General features: G+C 33.7%; 1 protein-coding gene and 1 pseudogene across 5 annotated transcripts in view; both read right to left on the bottom strand.

Annotated features, from left to right (window-relative positions):
- The window catches only part of LOC308351990 (large ribosomal subunit protein uL4-like), a 536,185-nt pseudogene that overhangs the window by 247,504 nt on the left and 269,103 nt on the right, over positions 1 to 19,578 (bottom strand). The window lies entirely within an intron of this gene.
- PHF14 (PHD finger protein 14) overlaps positions 1 to 19,578 on the bottom strand; it is a 219,758-nt gene that overhangs the window by 112,068 nt on the left and 88,112 nt on the right. For all 4 annotated transcript variants that reach the window (XM_080817985.1, XM_080817983.1, XM_080817984.1 and 1 more), the window contains 2 exons: positions 5,465 to 5,515; positions 5,221 to 5,342 (listed from right to left, as the gene is read on the bottom strand). In XM_080817985.1, the coding sequence (XP_080674111.1) occupies positions 5,221 to 5,342; positions 5,465 to 5,515 (173 nt within the window). The remainder of the gene's footprint in view (positions 1 to 5,220; positions 5,343 to 5,464; positions 5,516 to 19,578) is intronic.

Raw genomic sequence — 19,578 nt, 5'->3', positions numbered from 1 at the left:
GATACATTTTTGCCACACATATCTGAAAGAAATAATTAAAATTCAAGCTTTGGAAGTAGTCCTTCAGAATAAAGTAATTTTATGGTACTAACTAACCACTGGCTCAGGAATACAAGACAAAACAAAGTAAAACGAAAATGTAAAACCTATCCTTGAAACTGCTGGTAGAGGCAAGGAATAAAAACAAGCTTCTCCAGAAATGTCTTTGTACAGAGAAATGTCTGTTTTTCATACATTTGAAAGTTATTAGAAAACATAAATCATTTTAAAACTTACAGTTATTGCTGGGTTTTAATTTATAATTATCCAAATAATCCAAACACCACCACTTACAATCATGATATTCCTATATAAGTATGCAAATTTTATCATTAAGAATGATTATTATGTGATAAACTGCACAAGAAACAGTAAACTAACAAGTGCGTAATCAAAACAAAATAACTCATTCTATTTGTTTTAAGAAATCTACCAACTGCAGTTTTGACTGTTTTTAAAAAATAATATTAGGTTTCGTTTTTTAAGTATTTTTTTAAAGATTTATTTATTTATTTTAGAGAGAGTGCATTGAGGGGGGTGGGGGACAAGGAGCAGAGGGAGAGGGAGAGAGAAACTCAAGCGGCATGACACAGGGCTCAATCTCATGAACTGTGAGATCAGGACCTAAGCTGAAACCAAAAGTCAGATGATCAACCATCGGGGGCACCCCTCATTTTTTAAAGTAATTTTAAACAATCCATTTTTAGGGATCTGATGTTCTATGAGCATAGTTAACAAGTTACAACTAATCTTAGCTTTACTCTCTAGTCTAATAAAACCTTTGCAAGAAAACAACCGTTCAACTATGACACAGGTAATCTAGTAAGACTCCAATACATGTTAGAACAAAATGGGTAATTTAAGGGAAAAAAAAAAAAAAAAACCTGAGTAATCAGAGACTAATATTTGAAATAAAAATCTGATAAATATGAATTTTTGCAGGTGCTCCTAACAGGTTATAATACAATCAAATCTAGTTAGGAGGGAAGCACTCAGAAGCCAGATATTTAAAATATTTTAAAATTAAAATATTTAAAACTTGAAATAAGTAAAAGTAATAATGATATTGTTGAGAGACCAAACATTCTAATCTTATGGTTCAATATCTATATAATTTGTCATATGCTCAAATGAGGAGGAGAATATAGTAAGCATTTAATAGTGTGGACTTAGCTATAAAAGTAAAACAGCTTCATAGATCATTTCCTACACTCAAAGCTTTTGAGTAATGGCCACAATACAAAATAAAATTAAAGATACTATTCATGGAAACAAATAGATTCTAGGGTTTTTAGTTTTAGGAAACCCTTTTTCTCTCTCTTATCTCCCATTAAATATTAAGATGTACACAGTGAAGCTAAAATTTAAGGTCTAAAAGTTGGTCTTACTCTAAATCTGATGGCTTGATAAAGACTTAGAAGAAAGGCGTACCGACATCTAAAAATCTATCTTTTGCAAATCAAATATGATTTCCTAAGGAGAGGGATCACTTCATTTCTGTTTGTTACACTGATGTATCAACTAACTAATCTCAGATCTGTAGTGCCTATTTCCTTACCTAATACACAGAAAAAAATTCATCCCCTTTTTTTTAGTGACACAAAAGCAATTTTCCTTTATTAAGCCTTCTAAACATCTTCATCAAATACTTATATTTAATGACCAATTTGTTCTAGGAATAAGTTATAACCGTAAAAGTTTTCTTTATTAATTCAGCAAAGAATGATCAGTCATTATTTATATGAAGTAGTCATTCATTTACCAAGAACTTACTGAGTATTAATTATTCCAGGAACTGTGGAAACAAAAACCAATAAATAATATATCACTGAATGGCCATAACTATCTCAAAAAAAGAACATCCATCACAGAGAGATAAATACCTAAAAAGACTTCACAACTCCAAAACAGAGTTTCAATCTGGCCTTTAGCATTAAGAAATACACACTTTTAATTGGAAATTTCCCACACAATTTTGATTTAAATTTTAAAAGCAGATGGCAAAATGGAAGCACTGTTTTTAAAAAATGTGTAAGATACCATAAACCATCTTTCTCTTTAGGACCTTGATCATTGTCAGATTTCCCATGTCTAGTGAAAATAGTGGAGTCTAATCATTTTAAGAAACATGTCTCAACAAACTCAACAAAAACAAGGCATGCACATTCTCTGAAAGGCAAAAATACGCATATATTATTACTAAAACATATTTACCAATTGGAACCCTTATTTCAGAACCCTCATATATGTGTCCTTTGTATTACTAAACAATACCACTACCACTACCGTACTATTTTATATGGAAAAATACTTATCGCTCATTTAAGTCCCTAATGGAACAGAGTATAATTTTGATCATGTACAATAAAGGGAAAAACTGAGACACAGAAATGCTAAATTACTTGCAAAAGACCTGAGAAAAACTTAGAGGCAAACCAAAAATAATAGTTGGAACCTAGTATCACAGTTAACGGATTAAGTGAACTCAATTTCCCAATGATATTAAAAAATTACACATGTAAATTCACATATACACATATACAAATAAAGGAAAAAGCCAGGAAAATAATTAAGAAGGAATTTTTTATATAGCCTGAATTACATAGAGAAGTGTGGTTTCAAAATCAAAGCCGCTAAACCTGAGTCACATATATCAGTTCAAAGGAACTTGAGAAAATATAGTATATTCATTAAAATAGTAATTAAATTACCACCCAAGAAGTTTAATTTTATAATAGAACCTAACAGACATACATAATAAGTATAATGTGTCTCTCACTAAGCACTGAAATATATCTTTAGGAAAAATAAAGTCTAATTTAAAATGTCTTAAAATGAAAAGTTAAAAAATAGCATGTGTATATAATACTTAAGATGCAATCATAAAAGTGCAGAACTTTGTGGAGTGGGGTGATTTGGAAACAATAATGGTGCCAATTACAAAATAAAAGAGATGTTAGGGGAAATGGCCGATATTAACTTATAAGATTACCTTTTAAACACATGAAATTCTACATTAAAAAATAATTCTTCTTTAACCCAAGAGCAATCGTGCTTATATTGAATATGTACTTTGTTTTTAACAGAAGAGTCACATTATAACGATAAAACATTTTATGGCACTGCTTTATATCCAGCTTATTTTATCCTCAAATACATTAACATATAATATTTATAAAAACATTTAATTCCCTCTTCATTACCTCTTTAAAACCTTTGAAGAAAATCTGTGATTTATCTTCTTAACAAGGCAAAACCAAGGAAAACTGTATATTCATCATTTCTAGAGTAACAAAAATAACTTTACCTTCCAGAAGACTATCCACAAAATCCCAGACACTGGCATGTTATAATAATGCAATTAGGAATGGAAATTTTATGACAGAAATTAATTAAATAACAGGAAAGGCCAATATTATTTTTAAAATCTCACCAAGAATCGAAGAAAGATTGTATCTACTTTTTTTAAATGACAACTAAAATATGATGTGTTGGAAATGCTCTTGTTATAAAGTGGTTTTTAAAATTAAAATTGTGAACTTATGTCTGAGGTTCTTTCAAATATATGACCAAGCAAATAAAATAAATAGAAACCTGGTAAAAATATATAGGTCCTACAGCAAAAATGTCATGAATCAGCTTCCTATCTTGAAAAAATAAGTAAGAGAATTGATATTTACATAGTTTCAAATAACTGAAGAGAGAATAGCCAGTTCTCTAAGTTTTTAACTAGTTTCAAACTGATCATGTCCCATGATGCAACCCTCAACCCCAAGGGGATTTCCTTTAGATTGAATTTTTTTCATTATATAAGACTGCTTTAATGGGTTTTTTTCTTTTATTTCGTTTTATTGTTTTATGCATTCTATCATGTTATGCTTATGGTTGGGATTTCTTTTTTTTACAAAAAGAAAATTATAGTATGGTCAGAATTATTCATGTGTATCTTTGGATACAGGAACTATTCTATCCTAAATGCAAGTGAGTTTCATTTCCAGGAGAGCCCTCATGACATTCTATACGTACTACTTCAGAGAACACTGACCAAACATGATAGACCTTCTTAACTTTAAGGAAGCACTTTTAATTTCTTCACTGGAATATTTATTTTTCCTCATTTTCTTTAATGATAGTATTAAAAAAACTCTAAAATTTAAATTTAAAACTGCATGCCTTTATTTAAGGAATTAAAACAAATAGAAATTAGATTTTTAATGACAAATAAATGACATCATTTTGGAAGCAAATATTTAACATCATTGAACAGTACTAATATATGTTTTAAAAACTCACTTTTGAAACATTTAATTTCTGTGCCCTCAGTTAATTTCACAGGGCTTCATCAAAAGACAATTTTTTTAAGAAATCAGAAATTGTTTCCTTAAGACACAAAAAGACTCTCTGTGTCACTGTCCTTTGAAAGAATGATACTACTTTTAAATTAGATCTCCTTTTGCTCACCCACTTTACCCACTCCTTCATCTCACCCAAGGCTTTGAGTAATTTCTTCATCTCAGCAAAAGAGGCAAAGGCTAAAATTAGCAGTCTCTGGACCCTCAGGAATAGCCACTGTGCAACATCAGCTGAGATTCCTGATTAGCATTATGTCTGATAAAAAAAAAAAAAAAAAAAAAAGGTACCAAAGCAAAACAAAGAAACAAAGAAGAAAACAAACAAAAAAAAAGCAAAATCTATCTAGGCCATCTTTTCACCTTTCTTTATTTCATGAGAGAAGCATTTAACACATTCGTTTTGATAAGTGGTAAGGAAGTGCTAATGAAGCTCTTGTCATTGAGAAAGAATCTGTCTTATCATTATCACTAATAAACTTCAACTTTTATAATACGTAACAACTTACTAACTTTATTGTTTTATGAAATAATCTTGATACAAGGTGTTTAGATCAAATTATTTTTTTGCCCTCTTTACAGAGCATTACCAACTGCTCTTATCAAGAGAAAATTGTTTCTTGTGTTCAAAATCCAGATTATCACTCTTAATTACACCTAAAGCCAGAAAATAGCCATGCACATGAAATCTGTTTCTGAACTACTATTTCCACTAAATAAGATTTTAAGAAAGGTCCTATATTGTGATTTCTTTCCCCATTATATCTGTGATGAGAAAATATGAAGATGGAACTTCAATCCCCTAAAGACAAAGTCTCAGCATCCAATTTACCTGACAAGATTTTCATTGTCTCCAGTTCCCTTGCAAGTCGCACATTCAGTTCGCAAATCTTCAGCCTTAGGCTTCTTTTGTAACACAGACTGCCTCTGCCTTCTCTCTCTAGGAATTCTTTCCTGTCATACAAGGGAAAACAAAACAAAACAGAAAAATCAGGATATGGGGAAAAAAGAAATAATTTAAGCAAGAAAGTTTCTCAAAGTTTAGATTGTGTAAAAAATGCTTAACTTATTCCAACCTCATGTTTTTCTTCCTCAGGAATGAAGCTTCGCTTTCGTCCTCTGGTTCTCTAAGAAAAAAAAAAAATTCCACAAAAATATCTAATGTTTAATTTAATAATAAAAATAAATATTCTCTGTTAAATGTTACTGCTTAAGTTAAGCACTTGGAAAATTAGTATTTCTAATTAATACTATATTGTTCTAGTGCACTGTTACAATTTATGTCACAAGAGATAAAAACTTGACAAATTAAATGCACTTTATAAGTACTTTACTTTTAAATTACACAACTATCTGATAAGAAAAATAAATTCTTCAAAATCAACTGGAATGACTTCTCAATACTTCACACGTCACACAACTATGATTCACCCAGAGCATTTAAACCTTCAGAACTTACATGACTTTTATAGCCGAAATGCTAAACCTGGGCTCATACTACTCCTAATACTCTTGTGTGTGTGCAGAGTACATAAATGTTTGTATAACATAACCAATCAATTTTTAACTGCCATCAAAAAGTGGGAGTAAAAGATCTCAGATATCCCCAAATCCTAGATGAAATAAAACTAACTAAGACTCGGGTTCCATGCCAAGAATGGAGCTTACTTAAAAAAATTTAAAAAAAAAAGAAAAAGAAAAAAAAACTAACTAAAACATGGTATAAATGACTTATTTTAAACTTAATTAGTTGAAATTTTATATCCTATATTTCAGATCACATTTACCATTAGAATGATGACATCTAAATGTTAAAAGTAATTACAATAATAGTATCGCATCCAGTATGTTCAAAATCTCTACCCACATTGCACAGTCTCTTGTAGATTTATAAGCCCCATGTGCAGACCATAGTTCTTTAGAGACTGAAAGAGAAAGAAGGCACCATTCCCACAAATTCTTTTGTCTGACTGCTAATATCAAGGAACATTCCCAAATTAGAATAGGTACCAAATAATCCTAAACAGAACTGATATACAGTATAAGAACCCTGATGTTTTCTTAAGTTACTGTCATCTCAATTCTTCAAAATACTGACTCATTTGTTATTTAATATAATGGCTAATTGCATACTGTTTAGCCTGGCCAAAGATGACCAACAGTTAACTAAATTAGTCATTCAAAAGAAGTAATTTTATAAATAACGTATTCATTTACATTTGTATTGCTAGTCAGTATGTTCTAATTACATTATGGAATAAGTTAGAAAAAGTAAGACTATATCAGGAAAAGGCTTTAAATGCAGGCCCTATATATGTCTATTCTTCCTTCTAAAAAACAGCACTGGGCCTTGCTCCTCAAAATACCAACATAGCTCCTAAGCACTGGCATGCCCTGGGAGCTTGTCAGAAATGTCGAAGCTCATGCTCACTTCACCATACTGAATCAGAATCTGCCTTTTAACAAGATCTACAAGTAAATTATACGTATATTAAAGTCTGAGAACATCAGTGTAGAACAGCCCTTAATATTGACAACACTTATCCAAGTTCTACCTAAAACTTTGAAGCTAGCTCTTTACATAGTCATCCTCCCCTTCCGTGACATTCCTGTCCTTTATACCTCAACTTCTGTCCTCCAAAACAATTCACTGTAAAACTGGTAAGAACCATGTCATACTCATCTTTCTAGACCCTATTAATCTTAAAACAATATGCATTAGATAAAAGCTCAATAAATTTGTTTTAATAAAATAAGTGGTTAGATCAAAACTAATAAATAATTATACTAGATAATGCAAATGATAAAACAGCTGACAAAATGGATAATTATTCCCTTCTCCAGTAATCTATTTTTAAATTTGCATAATTTATGCACACGGGCATTTCAATGAGCTGATCTAAATAACTACTACCAAAGGGAAAATATTGGGGGCACCCAGCTGGCTCAGTTGGAAGAGGCTGTGACTCTTGATCTCCCAGTCATTAGTTCGAGCCCCATGCTGGATGCAGAGGTTACTTAAATAAATAAAACTTTATGAAAAAAAAAAAGGGAAAATATTGAAATGACTCCTTTCAGTTCTACAAACATCTAAGAATGCTCATGAAGCCTCACACATTTCCATATTTCTCTTCATTCAATCCATCTTTAGGTAATGAAGTAGCAATTCAGTTTACTACTTTAGTAATAAACTACTACTTGTAGTTGGGTTTTTTTTTTTCATAGAAGTCAACTATTGTTAGTTTTTTTAAATTACAGAATCATTGAATTAATTTTTGAAGTACATATATATTTATTTTTGAACTACTTTATCTAGCAGCAAACTATTACTAATTTTTGAATCATCTAATCATTGAATTAATTTTTGAAATACATATGAATCCTCTAAGTTCATGTTTCAATTCTTTTGAAGGTATGAAATAATTAACCATTTATTTTGGGGGAGGGAAGGGAGAGAGAGAAAGACAGGAGAAAGGAGGGGCAGAGGGAGAGAGAAAATATTTTTTTTTTTTTTTTAGTATTTTATTTATTTATTTGACAGAGAGAGAAAGATCACAAGTAGGCAGAAAGGCACACAGAGAGAAAGGGGGAAACAGGCTCCCTGCCCAGCAGAGAGCCTGATGCGGGGCTCGAAACCCAGGACCCTGAGATCATGACCTGAGCCCAAGGCAGAGGCTTAACCCACTGAGCCATCCAGGTACCCAGAGAGAGAAAATCTTAATCTTAAGAAAGCTCTATGCCCAGCAAGTAGCTTGACATGGGGCTCAATCTCACAACCCTGAGATCATGACCTGAGCTGAAATCACAACCCTGAGCCTAACTGACTGAGCCACTCAGGTACCCCCAATAATTTACCATTTCTTTAATTTTTTTTTTAAGATTTTATTTATTTACCTAACAGAGAGAGAGATCACAAGAAGGCAGAGAGAGAGGGGGAAGCAGGCTCCCCGCTGAGCATTTCTCATTAATACTTTAAACCTTTAAACCTCTGGTATGATTCCATTATTGGAAGTTTTTAGTATCCATACTGTTATTAGTATCATAGAGCATAATGCCAATAAGTGATACTATCACACAATGATGTAGTCACATTTCTCTATTAATTTCTTCTTTCTATATGTCTTATTAAAGTGCTATTTTTTTTAAAGATTTTATTTATTTGTCAAAGAGAGAGAGAGAGAGAGAGAGCACAGGCAGAGCGCAGGCAGAAGCAGAGGCAGAGGCAGAGGCAGAGGGAGAAGCAGGCTCCCTGCCGAGCAAGGAGCCCGATGTGGGACTCGATCCCAGGACGCTGGGATCATGACCTGAGCCAAAGGCAGCCGCTTAACCAACTGAGCCACCCAGGTGTCCCTAAAGTGCTATTTTTAAAGTGAATATATTTATAATATATAAAATAGTAACTTTAAATTAAGTACACTTATTATCAAATGTAATCACTGATGTATTCCTGTGGTAATTTTAAACAACTAAACAACTTCCAGCCAGAAAAACAGAGGTGTTACAAGCAATATGAAATTATAGCACCTCAGAGCTCTGAAAAAGCAGCCCAATGAAGTGACCTGATTATCACACAGCTGGTAACTGACAGAAGTAAACTGCAAACCCAGGTATCTCAACTGTGATTTCAGTAATTTTTCTTGCCTGCCAAATCTAAGGTTAATAGTATAATCCAAGCAGAAATGAGTAAAATTATTACGAGAAGGCAAATCTCTTATTCTGATTTGAATACTTAAATGAACTATAACACTGTGATGTCTAAAGGAAGAATTCATCTATTTTGAAACAAGGAGAGACTTTTACCCATGAAGAGGAGTCCTCAATACCTTAAATTGACACTATATTCCACCCAATTTGGTACTCTATATAGTACAATGACTAACATGATCCATTACCAAAGTAAATTACAGCAAGCTTCTTCTTTGGCACTTATCACACCAGTAATATTAAAGGAAAGGAAAGGAAGAAAGAGAAAGAAGGGAGGGAAAGAGCGAAGGAGGGAGGGAGGGAGAAGGAGGGAAGGAAGAAGAGAAGAGAAGAGAAGAGAAGAGAAGAGAAGAGAAGAGAAGAGAAGGGAAAAGAAAAGAAAAGAGAAAACAGGCTTTAATCCAAACACAACTTTTCATAAATACCAAGTCCTCCAACCAGGAAAATACTGACAGTTCTGGGTTTTCTTTCTTTCTTTCTTTCTTTTTCCCTACCTTTAATAAAGTGGCAGCAGCTTTAAGTTAAAGAATTCATGACTGCCTACAATCACAAGAGACAAGATATCTTAAACATGGTGTCCCTGAAAGAATCAGAAAATGTTAAGAGGAATTAAAGGACAGAGAAATGATGCAAAAAGGAATACCAAAAACATGTTTGGCTAATCCAACAAATTTCAATTATCCAAAAGCCTGCCCCATCTTAGATATATAGAAGTATTCATAAGTGGGTGGTCATTTCATGATATACATTGAGGCTGACACTATTTTAGAAGCAAATAATAACGAAAGAAGGAAAAAGCAAGCAAGCAGCCGGGTAAAAATAGCATGTGGAAAAAGGAAGAATTGTATTTATCAAGTATATGCTTTAGAACTTAACACAGATGTATTACCTCAAAGTTCCAAATGACTGAGGGTTCAATTGCAAGTTGTGCTTTCTTTTGTAATTATCAAGGTATTAATTATCAAGGTATTAATTATCAAGAGTATTAAGAGTAATTATCAAGGTATTAAGTAATTATCAAGAGTATTAAGAGTAATGGAAGTTTGAAACTCACTCCAAAACTTGATGTATTTTTATTGTTTTTTTGGTGTTGTTATTTTGTAAGAATTTTATTTGCCTAAGGAATAAGGACATTCTGAGTTGCATAGATCACCTGGCTCTTTATCTGCCTATGGTAGATTTTCTTGAAAACAGAAGGTCATAAAATATCCACAAAGAGAGTAGCATGGTATTACAGACAATATATATAACTTAAAAAGGAATAAATATTTTTAGCTACTAAGCATCATTTCAATAGTTTATTCATCTGAAACAAATTAATTAAATGTTTCAATAACTTCACTCATTTGGACTGGAAAACCTGTAACAAATTTTAATTAATTCTTTAGTGCTGGGGCTATTTTAATGTTAGATGAATGATGATTGTCCCAAGGTTAGAATGATTCATTTGACAAATGAACTAAATTTAAAATTAAGAAACAGTGCCTCAACATCTTTGATATCACTAAGATGGGTTTCACATATTCACTGTGTATTGTTTTCTCTAAATTTAAAATGGATCTTTTTTAAGACAGTTAATAAATAAACTATATGTGGTTAGCAGAAACACAGAATGCCTCCCTGTGTAATTTCTATACAAAAAAAGACAAAATGCTCATGAACAGAATTCCAAATTCAATGTTAATTAGGACAATTAGGTCAAACCTTGAAAACCTGCGAAGCTAAAATTCAGATTTATGCCGAGGAATAAATGCCAACAGCTGTGCGGCAGTTACACAAAAATCCTACAGTATAACTTATTTTTAATTTTTCAATGTTATGTAACATAAAATTCCTAAAAAAAACAAGTATATGTTTTCCAATTATAAAAAAATACATTGGACACACTCATATATTAAAGCTCATAAAATACTTAAAATAAAATGTTATACATATAAACAAGGTGTGAATAAAGCACCATCTGTTTCTATTGGCTACTGGCATATAACAGATGGAATGGTGATCACCAAAAGAGAGTGTTTTCCTTTCTTGTCAACTGGCTGTAGAGTTTATTTTTTATTTAATTTAATTTATATTAACAGGGTTAGGAAAATACACTGAAGAATAAAATCCTGACCAACTTTTCTTAACACTCTAAATTAAAATAACCACAAGCCTAAAAGTAAAAAACAAATTATACATTTTACATATTAATAAACATTCCTATAAAACCCTTCTCACAAATAATGGTATATTCGAAATAAGTAAAATCCTGAAGCTCTGCCTATTCTGTTTTCCTTATTCCACACTCCAGGAAGTAAATAAAATGATAGATTTCTAAGAGGCAAAGGCACAGCAGGAGCCTTTAGGCTCTGAATAGGATTATTTGAGCTAAGGATACCCACAGTAAATCTAAGTGAGCCAAAGTGAGTTAAATATAGTCCAGTTCACCACAAAAATTTTTGCCAGGGTTTCTTTTAAGGAGAGGTTACATAATCTGTTTAGTACCTCAGAGGTCACCTTGAGTCTAATAACAGACTCTATAACTCTGATATCTAAAGCCTCCATGTATAACTTTCTTCCCAGAACTGCAATAATTTAATTTAAAAAGTATAAAGATAACAAGTAAGTTAAGAAACAATCCACAGTAACCTTTAGTCATTTCAATAGGGCTGAGTCCAAACATTTCTATGTTTTCACTAAACTAGAACCAAAAATTATACATACACACAGACATACACATACACACAAAACATACTCTAGTTTCTCGAAGTCTCAGAGGACTTAGGTTCTGACTTTGTTAAATAGGCCTCCATTTTGCATGTGTAAAATTAGTTTACAAACAAATGTAATGGAAGTAAACTATTAGTATATCTGATTATCTCTCAAATTAAGAATGCCACTTGGAACAGGCTATTGACTTAATACTGTTAAGTCAGATGGAAAACACGTGTTTAAGCCTTTTTTCAAAGTAATGATCTATAACAAAGGTGCATCCTGAAAAGACAATATGGTTTTAGTCAAAGCTGCTAAAAGGTATTTTGACTTTTTATTGCATTTATTTTCCAAAAAAGGAGATTTATAACACAAAATAAAATGTATGAGATAGGAAAAAAGATGTACAACTTCAAAGAGAGTAGAAGATGATGCATGTGTATAAAAGACTATGAGAAGATAGGTTCCAATAAGTCCTTTGGCACTTGTATAAAAGATGAAAAGTCACTAGATAACAAAGTGTAAAGAAAACGAAAAGAAAATCTGAAAGCTTTCAAGTTACATTAAAGTCATTAGAAAATATGCCAAAAAGTACAAACATCAATTTTAAAGTAACTTCAAAAGGGACACAGGTAAGCTAATTTATATTTTCTTCAAAAGTAATTACTTGCATAAAAGCAAGTGAAAAGCTTCCAAAGAAAAAATAATGCAGAGAAAATGTCTAAATAACAAGATATTTACACAAAAGTATCCCGGGCTGCCTTTAAGTAATTCTATAGTTTTGCCAATGAAATGTGATGAATATATAAAGTGAAAAGGACCAATTCCCTTCCTAACAATAAGGAGCTAGAAAAAAGACTCTTCCAAAGTATACTAGCTTCAGATGTATAGTCACAATGAAAGATGGAAAGAACTGTGAAATACTAAGTACCTGCTGTGAACCAAACCCTGTGAAAGGTAACAGACATATAGTAGTAAACAGGACAGTTCCTATCCACCTGGGAGTTTATGTCCGTGAGTCCACAGATACCAAACAAATAATTACATTAATAATTATTTATAAATATGTTAAGTACAAACCAAGGTGAAGCAAAAAAATAAAATCATGTAATATTTAGATCTTTCAAAATCTCAACTACAGTCAAAAGTGTTCTTAAATTTAGGCATAAGTCATTTTTAATACCATTAATAAGGCTATAAAACTCAACATTCACCTTAAAGATGGGTATAAAGAAAATGCCTAACAGCAACAAAAATTCTCAAAAAATACATTTAACTGGCTACTCTCAGGCAGGAATGGAAAAAAAAGGAATTCAGAATGGCAAGAGGATGAAAGAATCAAGGATGATAGCAAAAGCATTACTAAAATGACTAAATACAGGATACAAGTAAGATACTGGAATTTTAAGTGAAGGCAAGAGGTATGCGAGTAACTATGCTGCTCGATAATAGTGACAATAAGATGGCTATTAGACTAGGAACATAAAGAAGGATCCATGACATACTGAGGTCAAAGGAATTGTGGTTAAATCATGGTTATTTCACATACATCTTAAAATTAAGTATTGGTTCATATAGTCCCTTCTCTTTACCCAATTTGGAAAACTCTTCATAAAAAGTCCCTGATGACTTCAACTATTCCACAGAATGAGGCAGCATGTTCCATAGTAAGACAATTCTAATTGTTGGTCCAGTTTTACTGTCTGAACTCAACCTAGCATTCACATAACAGAAGTTTAAGTATTTAAAAATAAATAGCCAGGTATCTATTATGTAAAGGGTATCCGTCCATTTATTAAAAAAACAACATACAAAAAATTTAATTCCAATTGTGATAAGGACAGTGAAAGAAAATAGTGCTATGGCAATTTTTTTTTTTTTTAAGATTTTCTTTGAGAGGGAGGGAAGGAGAGAGAGGAAGAGAGAGAGAGAGAGAGCACATACATGAGCAAGGGGAGGGAGAACGAGATTCCCCACTGAGCAGGAAGCCCTATGTGGGCTCCCTTCCAGGGCCCTGGGATCATGACTTGAGCCAAAGGCAGACGCTTAATGACTGAGCCACCCAGGCACCCCAGCAATAATCTTTCAATTATTCCCTAGAGTACCTTTCTGGAATTTCATCATATTATCACATTAGGTTTTTCTTGCTTAGCTCATACAAACTAAAATTAAGGATGTGGGCAATAATAATAGAGGATTTCTTAAAGCTTTACCAACAGATGTGTAATCTCAGTCATTTTTCATTTGTTTAACACTCCAACTAGAAACATCATTTTAGCACTGTTACATGGCACACATAAAAGAGTAGGAAAAGGGTCTTCTTTTTAAAATATAATCAGTGTCATTAGTCAGTGAAGAAATATAAATCAATCAAAATGAGATACTACTTTACACCCAGTAGGATTACTGTATCAGAAGGACAGGTAATAAATGTTGGTGAGTATTTAGAAAAACTTGGGTCCTCACACACTGCTGGTGAGGACAAAAAATAATATGGCCAGTTTAAAAAACAGTCTAGCAGTTTCTCAAATGCTAAAATTAGCGTTATCACAAGACCCAGCAATTCCACTCCTAGGTATACAACCAAGATAAGTGAAAAACTCACATTCACACAAAAGCTTGTACATGAATATTCATAGCAGCATGATTTGTAACAGCCATAAGGTAAAAAACAAAAACAAAAGCAAGCCCACAAATGTCCATCATGTGACAGATGAATGGATGAATTTTAAAATCTGGTATAGCCATAAAATGGAGTATTATACAAATATCAGAAGAAATGAAGTACTGATAAATGCCATAATATGAATAAATCCTGAAAATATTATGCTAGGTAAAAAAATTCCAGTCAGAAAACATCACATATTATTCCATTTTTTAAAATATTTTATTTATTTATTTGAGAGAGAAAGAGTGTGCACGCACAGAGGGAGAGGGAGAAGTAGACTTCCCGCTGAGTGGAGAGCTGGATGTGGGGCTGGATCCCAGAACCCTGAGATCATGACCTGACCTGAAGGAAGATGCTTAACCGAATGAACCACCCAGGTACCACCATATTATTCCATTATAGTATGTCCAAAACAGGCAAATATACAGTGATAGAAAGTAAATTAGTAGTTGCCATGGCCTGAGGCTAAAAGAGGGGAGAATGGAGTCAACTGCTGATGGGTATAGGGATTTTGTTGGGAATTTGGGCAGGGCACAGCAATAAAAATGTTCTAACAGTAGCTGTGGTAATGGCTATACAACTCTATAACTTTACTAAAAACCACTATATTATATAACTTTAAATGAGTGAATTACATGGTATGTGAATTATATCTCAATAAAGCTGTTACAAAAATCATCGGCCATTAAGCTGATCAAGTTAATTTTAATTGTAGCAAACTTTAAAGAAAAATGAACCAATTTTCCATTACCACATAAATGATTAGTTTCTATATTTAACTTACACTTAAATAAAACTAAAATGCCTTTCAAAATTATTTCAACATCCATCAGTGTTAAAAAAAACTATTAATCACTATAAAACTCACCCACTGAGTTTTTTACATAATTTAATGATGTAAAACATTTACGTATGAATAAACTACTGTACCACTGGAACTTTCCAAAAATATGAAGGAATGTGCCATTCGTTTCCAACATGCGTGGCTTCAAGTAAAAAATGTAGTATTATAAATCATTGTCGCATTTTTATTTTAAATGTGAAAAGAAATGTACAAATTACTCTATATTAGTTTCTATTAGTGCTGTTAACAAATTATCATAAACTCAGTGGCTTAAAACAAAACAAATCACTATCTTACAGTTCTGACATGGGTGTCACGGGGTTAAAATTAAGGAGCTGGCAGGGCTGCATTTCTTTCAGGGGGCTCTAAAGGGAGAATCAGTTTACTTGCCTTTTCTATCTTCTAGAGGGTGCCAACATTGCTTTCTCATGGTCCCCTCCTTCCATCTTCCAAGGAAGCCAATGCTGCATCTTTCTAACCTGTTGTCTGTAGTCACATGTCCCTCTTATTTACAGCCAGGAAAGGTTCTCTTCTTTTAAGTACTTATGTGATTAGACTGGGCCCACATGGATAACTCTGGTTAACAATCCACCTCAAGGTCTATAACTTTAGTCATACCTGCAAAATTCCTTTTTCTATATAAGAGAACATATTTACAGGTTCTGAGGGTTAGGACATGGACATCTTTGTGGAGGGCTATTATTCCATTTACCACACTGTGAAAATCACCACATATGTAGGAAATAAAATGCTACTTTGGGTTAAAATTCACTAACATAAAGGTATAAGGGATCCCACTCCTTCCTTATATTGTCAAGAGATTACTCCTCTCCCACCAGACACAGGAGGCCTATCCTCTGGAGAAAAATAACCAAACGCTGACAATGGATTATCAGGCACAGAGAAGGGAGCAGTGATGTAGCAAAGAGAAACCAGAAAGTTTACATGGAATTCTGCTTTCTGAACTATGAGATCTTTATCCCCCTTCTCCTCACCTGTCCAGGAGTCTGGCAGTCAAAATTATACCTACCACTTAGGAGATGAGAGAATACTTCTAATGAATTGATGTGGGGAAAAAAACTATAGACACTGACATTTAAGATGTTCTCAAAGAGAAAGTCCCTAATCATAAAACCATCTCTATGGAAAAAAACAGCCCCACATAAATTTAATTACTACTAAATATATATGTGAATGGACATCTAAGGATCCCCAGTCATCTAAAAGCGTCAACATGAAAGGGACAAACATGAACAGAATTAGGAAACCCAAGGAAAGAAAGACAATGAAGGATTAAAAAGAACAACTGAGAAGTGATTATTACTGAAGAGGTAAAAGAAGTTTCTTGCTATCATGAAAAAAAAATCTGTTACTAAAAGAAAAAAAGAACAATGAAAATACGTATGCATCCCCAAATCAGAAATTCAGTAAGAGTTGGAATATAAAGTTGAGAAAAACCTCCCAGAAATAAAAATGAAAAAGAGAAAGAGATAGAGAGAGATAGAGGAAGGAAGGAAGAAAGGAAGGAAGGAAGGAAGTGAGGGAGAAAGGGAGGGAGGGAGGAAGGGAGGAAGGAAGAAAAATAATGAAAATATTAGAAGGGCGCCTAGGTGGCTCAATGGGTTAAGCGTCTGCCTTTGGCTCAGGTCATGATTCCGGGGTCTTGGGATCAAGTCCCACATTGGGCTACTTGCTGAGCAGGGAGCCTGTTTCTCCTTCTGCCTGCTCTGCCTGCTGCTCCCTCTGCTTGTGCTTCCTTTATTTGACATAAATAAATAAAATCTTAAAAAAAAGAAAAAAAATATTAGAGAATTAATCTAGCAGCACCAAAATACAATTAGCAGAAGTTCCAGAAAAAGAGAACAGAAAAGAGAATAAAAATTATCAAAGAAATAACAAATATTAATTTCTCAGAACTACAATACATAAGTTTCTAGATAGAAAGGACTCACTAAGCTCCCAGAAATGAATAAAAATGTACCATACCAAGCAAGGTACTGAATCATACCACTGAATACACTCAAAAAAGAGAAAATACTAGGAATTTCAAGACAGACGACAGGGGCGCCTGGGTGACTCAGTGGGTTAAGCCTCTGCCTTTGGCTCAGGTCATGGTCCAAGGGGTCCTGGGACCGAGGAGGCCCGCATCAATTCTCTGCTCAGCGGGGAGCCTGCTTCCCCCCCACACACCGCCTGCCTCTCTGCCTACCTGTGATCTCTCTCTCTGTCAAATAAATAAATAAAATATTTTTTAAAAATTAATTTTTAGACAGGAAAGATCTGAAAAATTTACCTCTCACTAACCTTTACTAAATAAATCATTGAAGAAGTTGTCCCATCAAGGTAAGAGACTAAATGAAAAAAAATTAAATGCAATCAAGAAAAAATTCTACCTGTGAAAGTTGAAAAGGAAGTCCCATGATGATCATGAAGCAAAGTCCAAGGATGACAAAGAAAAACCAGTTCAGATTAGAGCTGGAGGAGAAAGGGCTCTGGAAGAAATACTTAAGAAATTATTTGACATGGCTGACTGTATCAAAAATTGTGTATATTTAAAAAAATTTTTTAAGACTTTATTTATTTGACAGGCACAGATCACAAGTAGGCAGAAAGGCAGAGAGAGAGAGAGAGAGGAGGAAGCAGGCTCCCCGCTGAGCAGAGAGCCCGATGCGGGGCTCGATCCCAGGACCCTGGGATCATGACCTGAGCCGAAGGCAGAGGCTTTAACCCACTGAGCCACCCAGGTGCCCCCAAAATTGTGTATATTTTAGAAAGAAGGAAAGAAAGAAAAAGAGAAAGAAAGAAAGAAAAAAAAAGAAAAGAAAAGAAGGAAAGAGAGGTTGATTTACAAAGAAGTTGAATGTTCTAAGAAGAGTTGCTTTTAGATTCAAGGAGACTAAAAAAGTTGAAAAACAACATAAAGCAAAGGAAGTCATTTTTAAAACTCTATTCATGCCTTCCTTTAAAAATAAACTGAATCGGGGTACCTGGGTGGCTCAGTGGGTTAAGCCTCTGCCTTCGGCTCAGCTCATGGTCTCAGGGTCCTGGGATTGAGCCCCGCATCAGGCTCTCTGCTCAGCAGGGAGCCTGCTTTCCCCTCTCTCTCTGCCTGCCTCTCTGCCTACTTGTGATCTCTCTCTCTGTCAAATAATAAATAAAATTTAAATAAATAAATAAACTGAATCAATGAGAATCCTTTAAATTTAATTAGTGGGATATAGTCTCAGTGTATGGTTTCTTTCAGCATCTGTCTCACCCCTGCCTACTCAGCCTTACAGCAATAATACAGTAAAAAGTGTTCTTAAACTGAGAAAGCATGTTTCTATTATTGTTAATCAATATTTCGTCTTTGCAAAGTCATTATCATAAAGAAGTCAGTATGAAATTGGCTAAGTAAAACAATCAAATGTCACTTTGAAAGTAAGTAAAAGGACAATTTCAAAAAAATAAAATCGTGGAAACAAGACGATATACAATATACACATCTGGTAGCTCATTTGTTGAAAAGTGTCTCCTGGAAGCATTCATAAAATTTTTTTAGAAGAACACTAATTATAATAAAGATAATGGCCAGAAAGGGAAAACACAAGATTATCAACAAATACGGTCTTTAAAAATAGAGCAATTTTTATTACACGTCATGAAGCCTAATTACTTAGTATTACTATTCCTAGATTCTTTTAATAACAATAAGTGTACTTTAACCTCTAATCAATAGTGGGTTTTAGTTTTTAAGATTTTATTTATTTATTTGAGAGAGGGAGAGAGAGAGCATGAGAGAGAGAATCCGAGCGAGGCAGGGGTGGAGGGTGGAGGTGGAGGGAGAGAGAGGGAGAAGCCGATTCCCTGCTGAGCAGGGAGCCTGACGAAGGGCTCAATTCCAGGACCCTGAGATTGTGAACTGAGCCAAAGGCAGAGGCTTAACCCACTGAGCCACCCAGGCACCACCAAAAGTGTTAAGGATAAAATAATAAATGCAGAGACGCCTGGGTGGCTCAGTGGGTTAAGCGGCTGCCTTCAGCTCAGGTCATGATCCCAGCGTCCTGGGATCGAGTCCCACATCGGGCTCCTCGCTCGGCGGGGAGCCTGCTTCTCCCTCTGCCTCTGCCTGCCACTCTGGCTGCCTGTGCTCGCTCGCTCTCTCTCTAACAAATAAATAAATTAAAAAAAAATAATAATAAATGCAAATGTGAATTCAGAAGAGACTTCGAGTTCCAGAAAAGATTGCGGATTATCTAATTTATTTTTTTTAAAGATTTTATTTATTTACTAGACACAGA

The sequence above is a fragment of the Martes martes genome (genome assembly GCF_963455335.1).
Source record: "Martes martes genome assembly, chromosome: 11".
In the NCBI taxonomy this organism is placed as follows: domain Eukaryota; kingdom Metazoa; phylum Chordata; class Mammalia; order Carnivora; family Mustelidae; genus Martes; species Martes martes.
The sequence above is the reverse complement of the archived record's forward strand: the minus strand, read 5'-3'. Positions and strand labels throughout refer to the sequence as shown.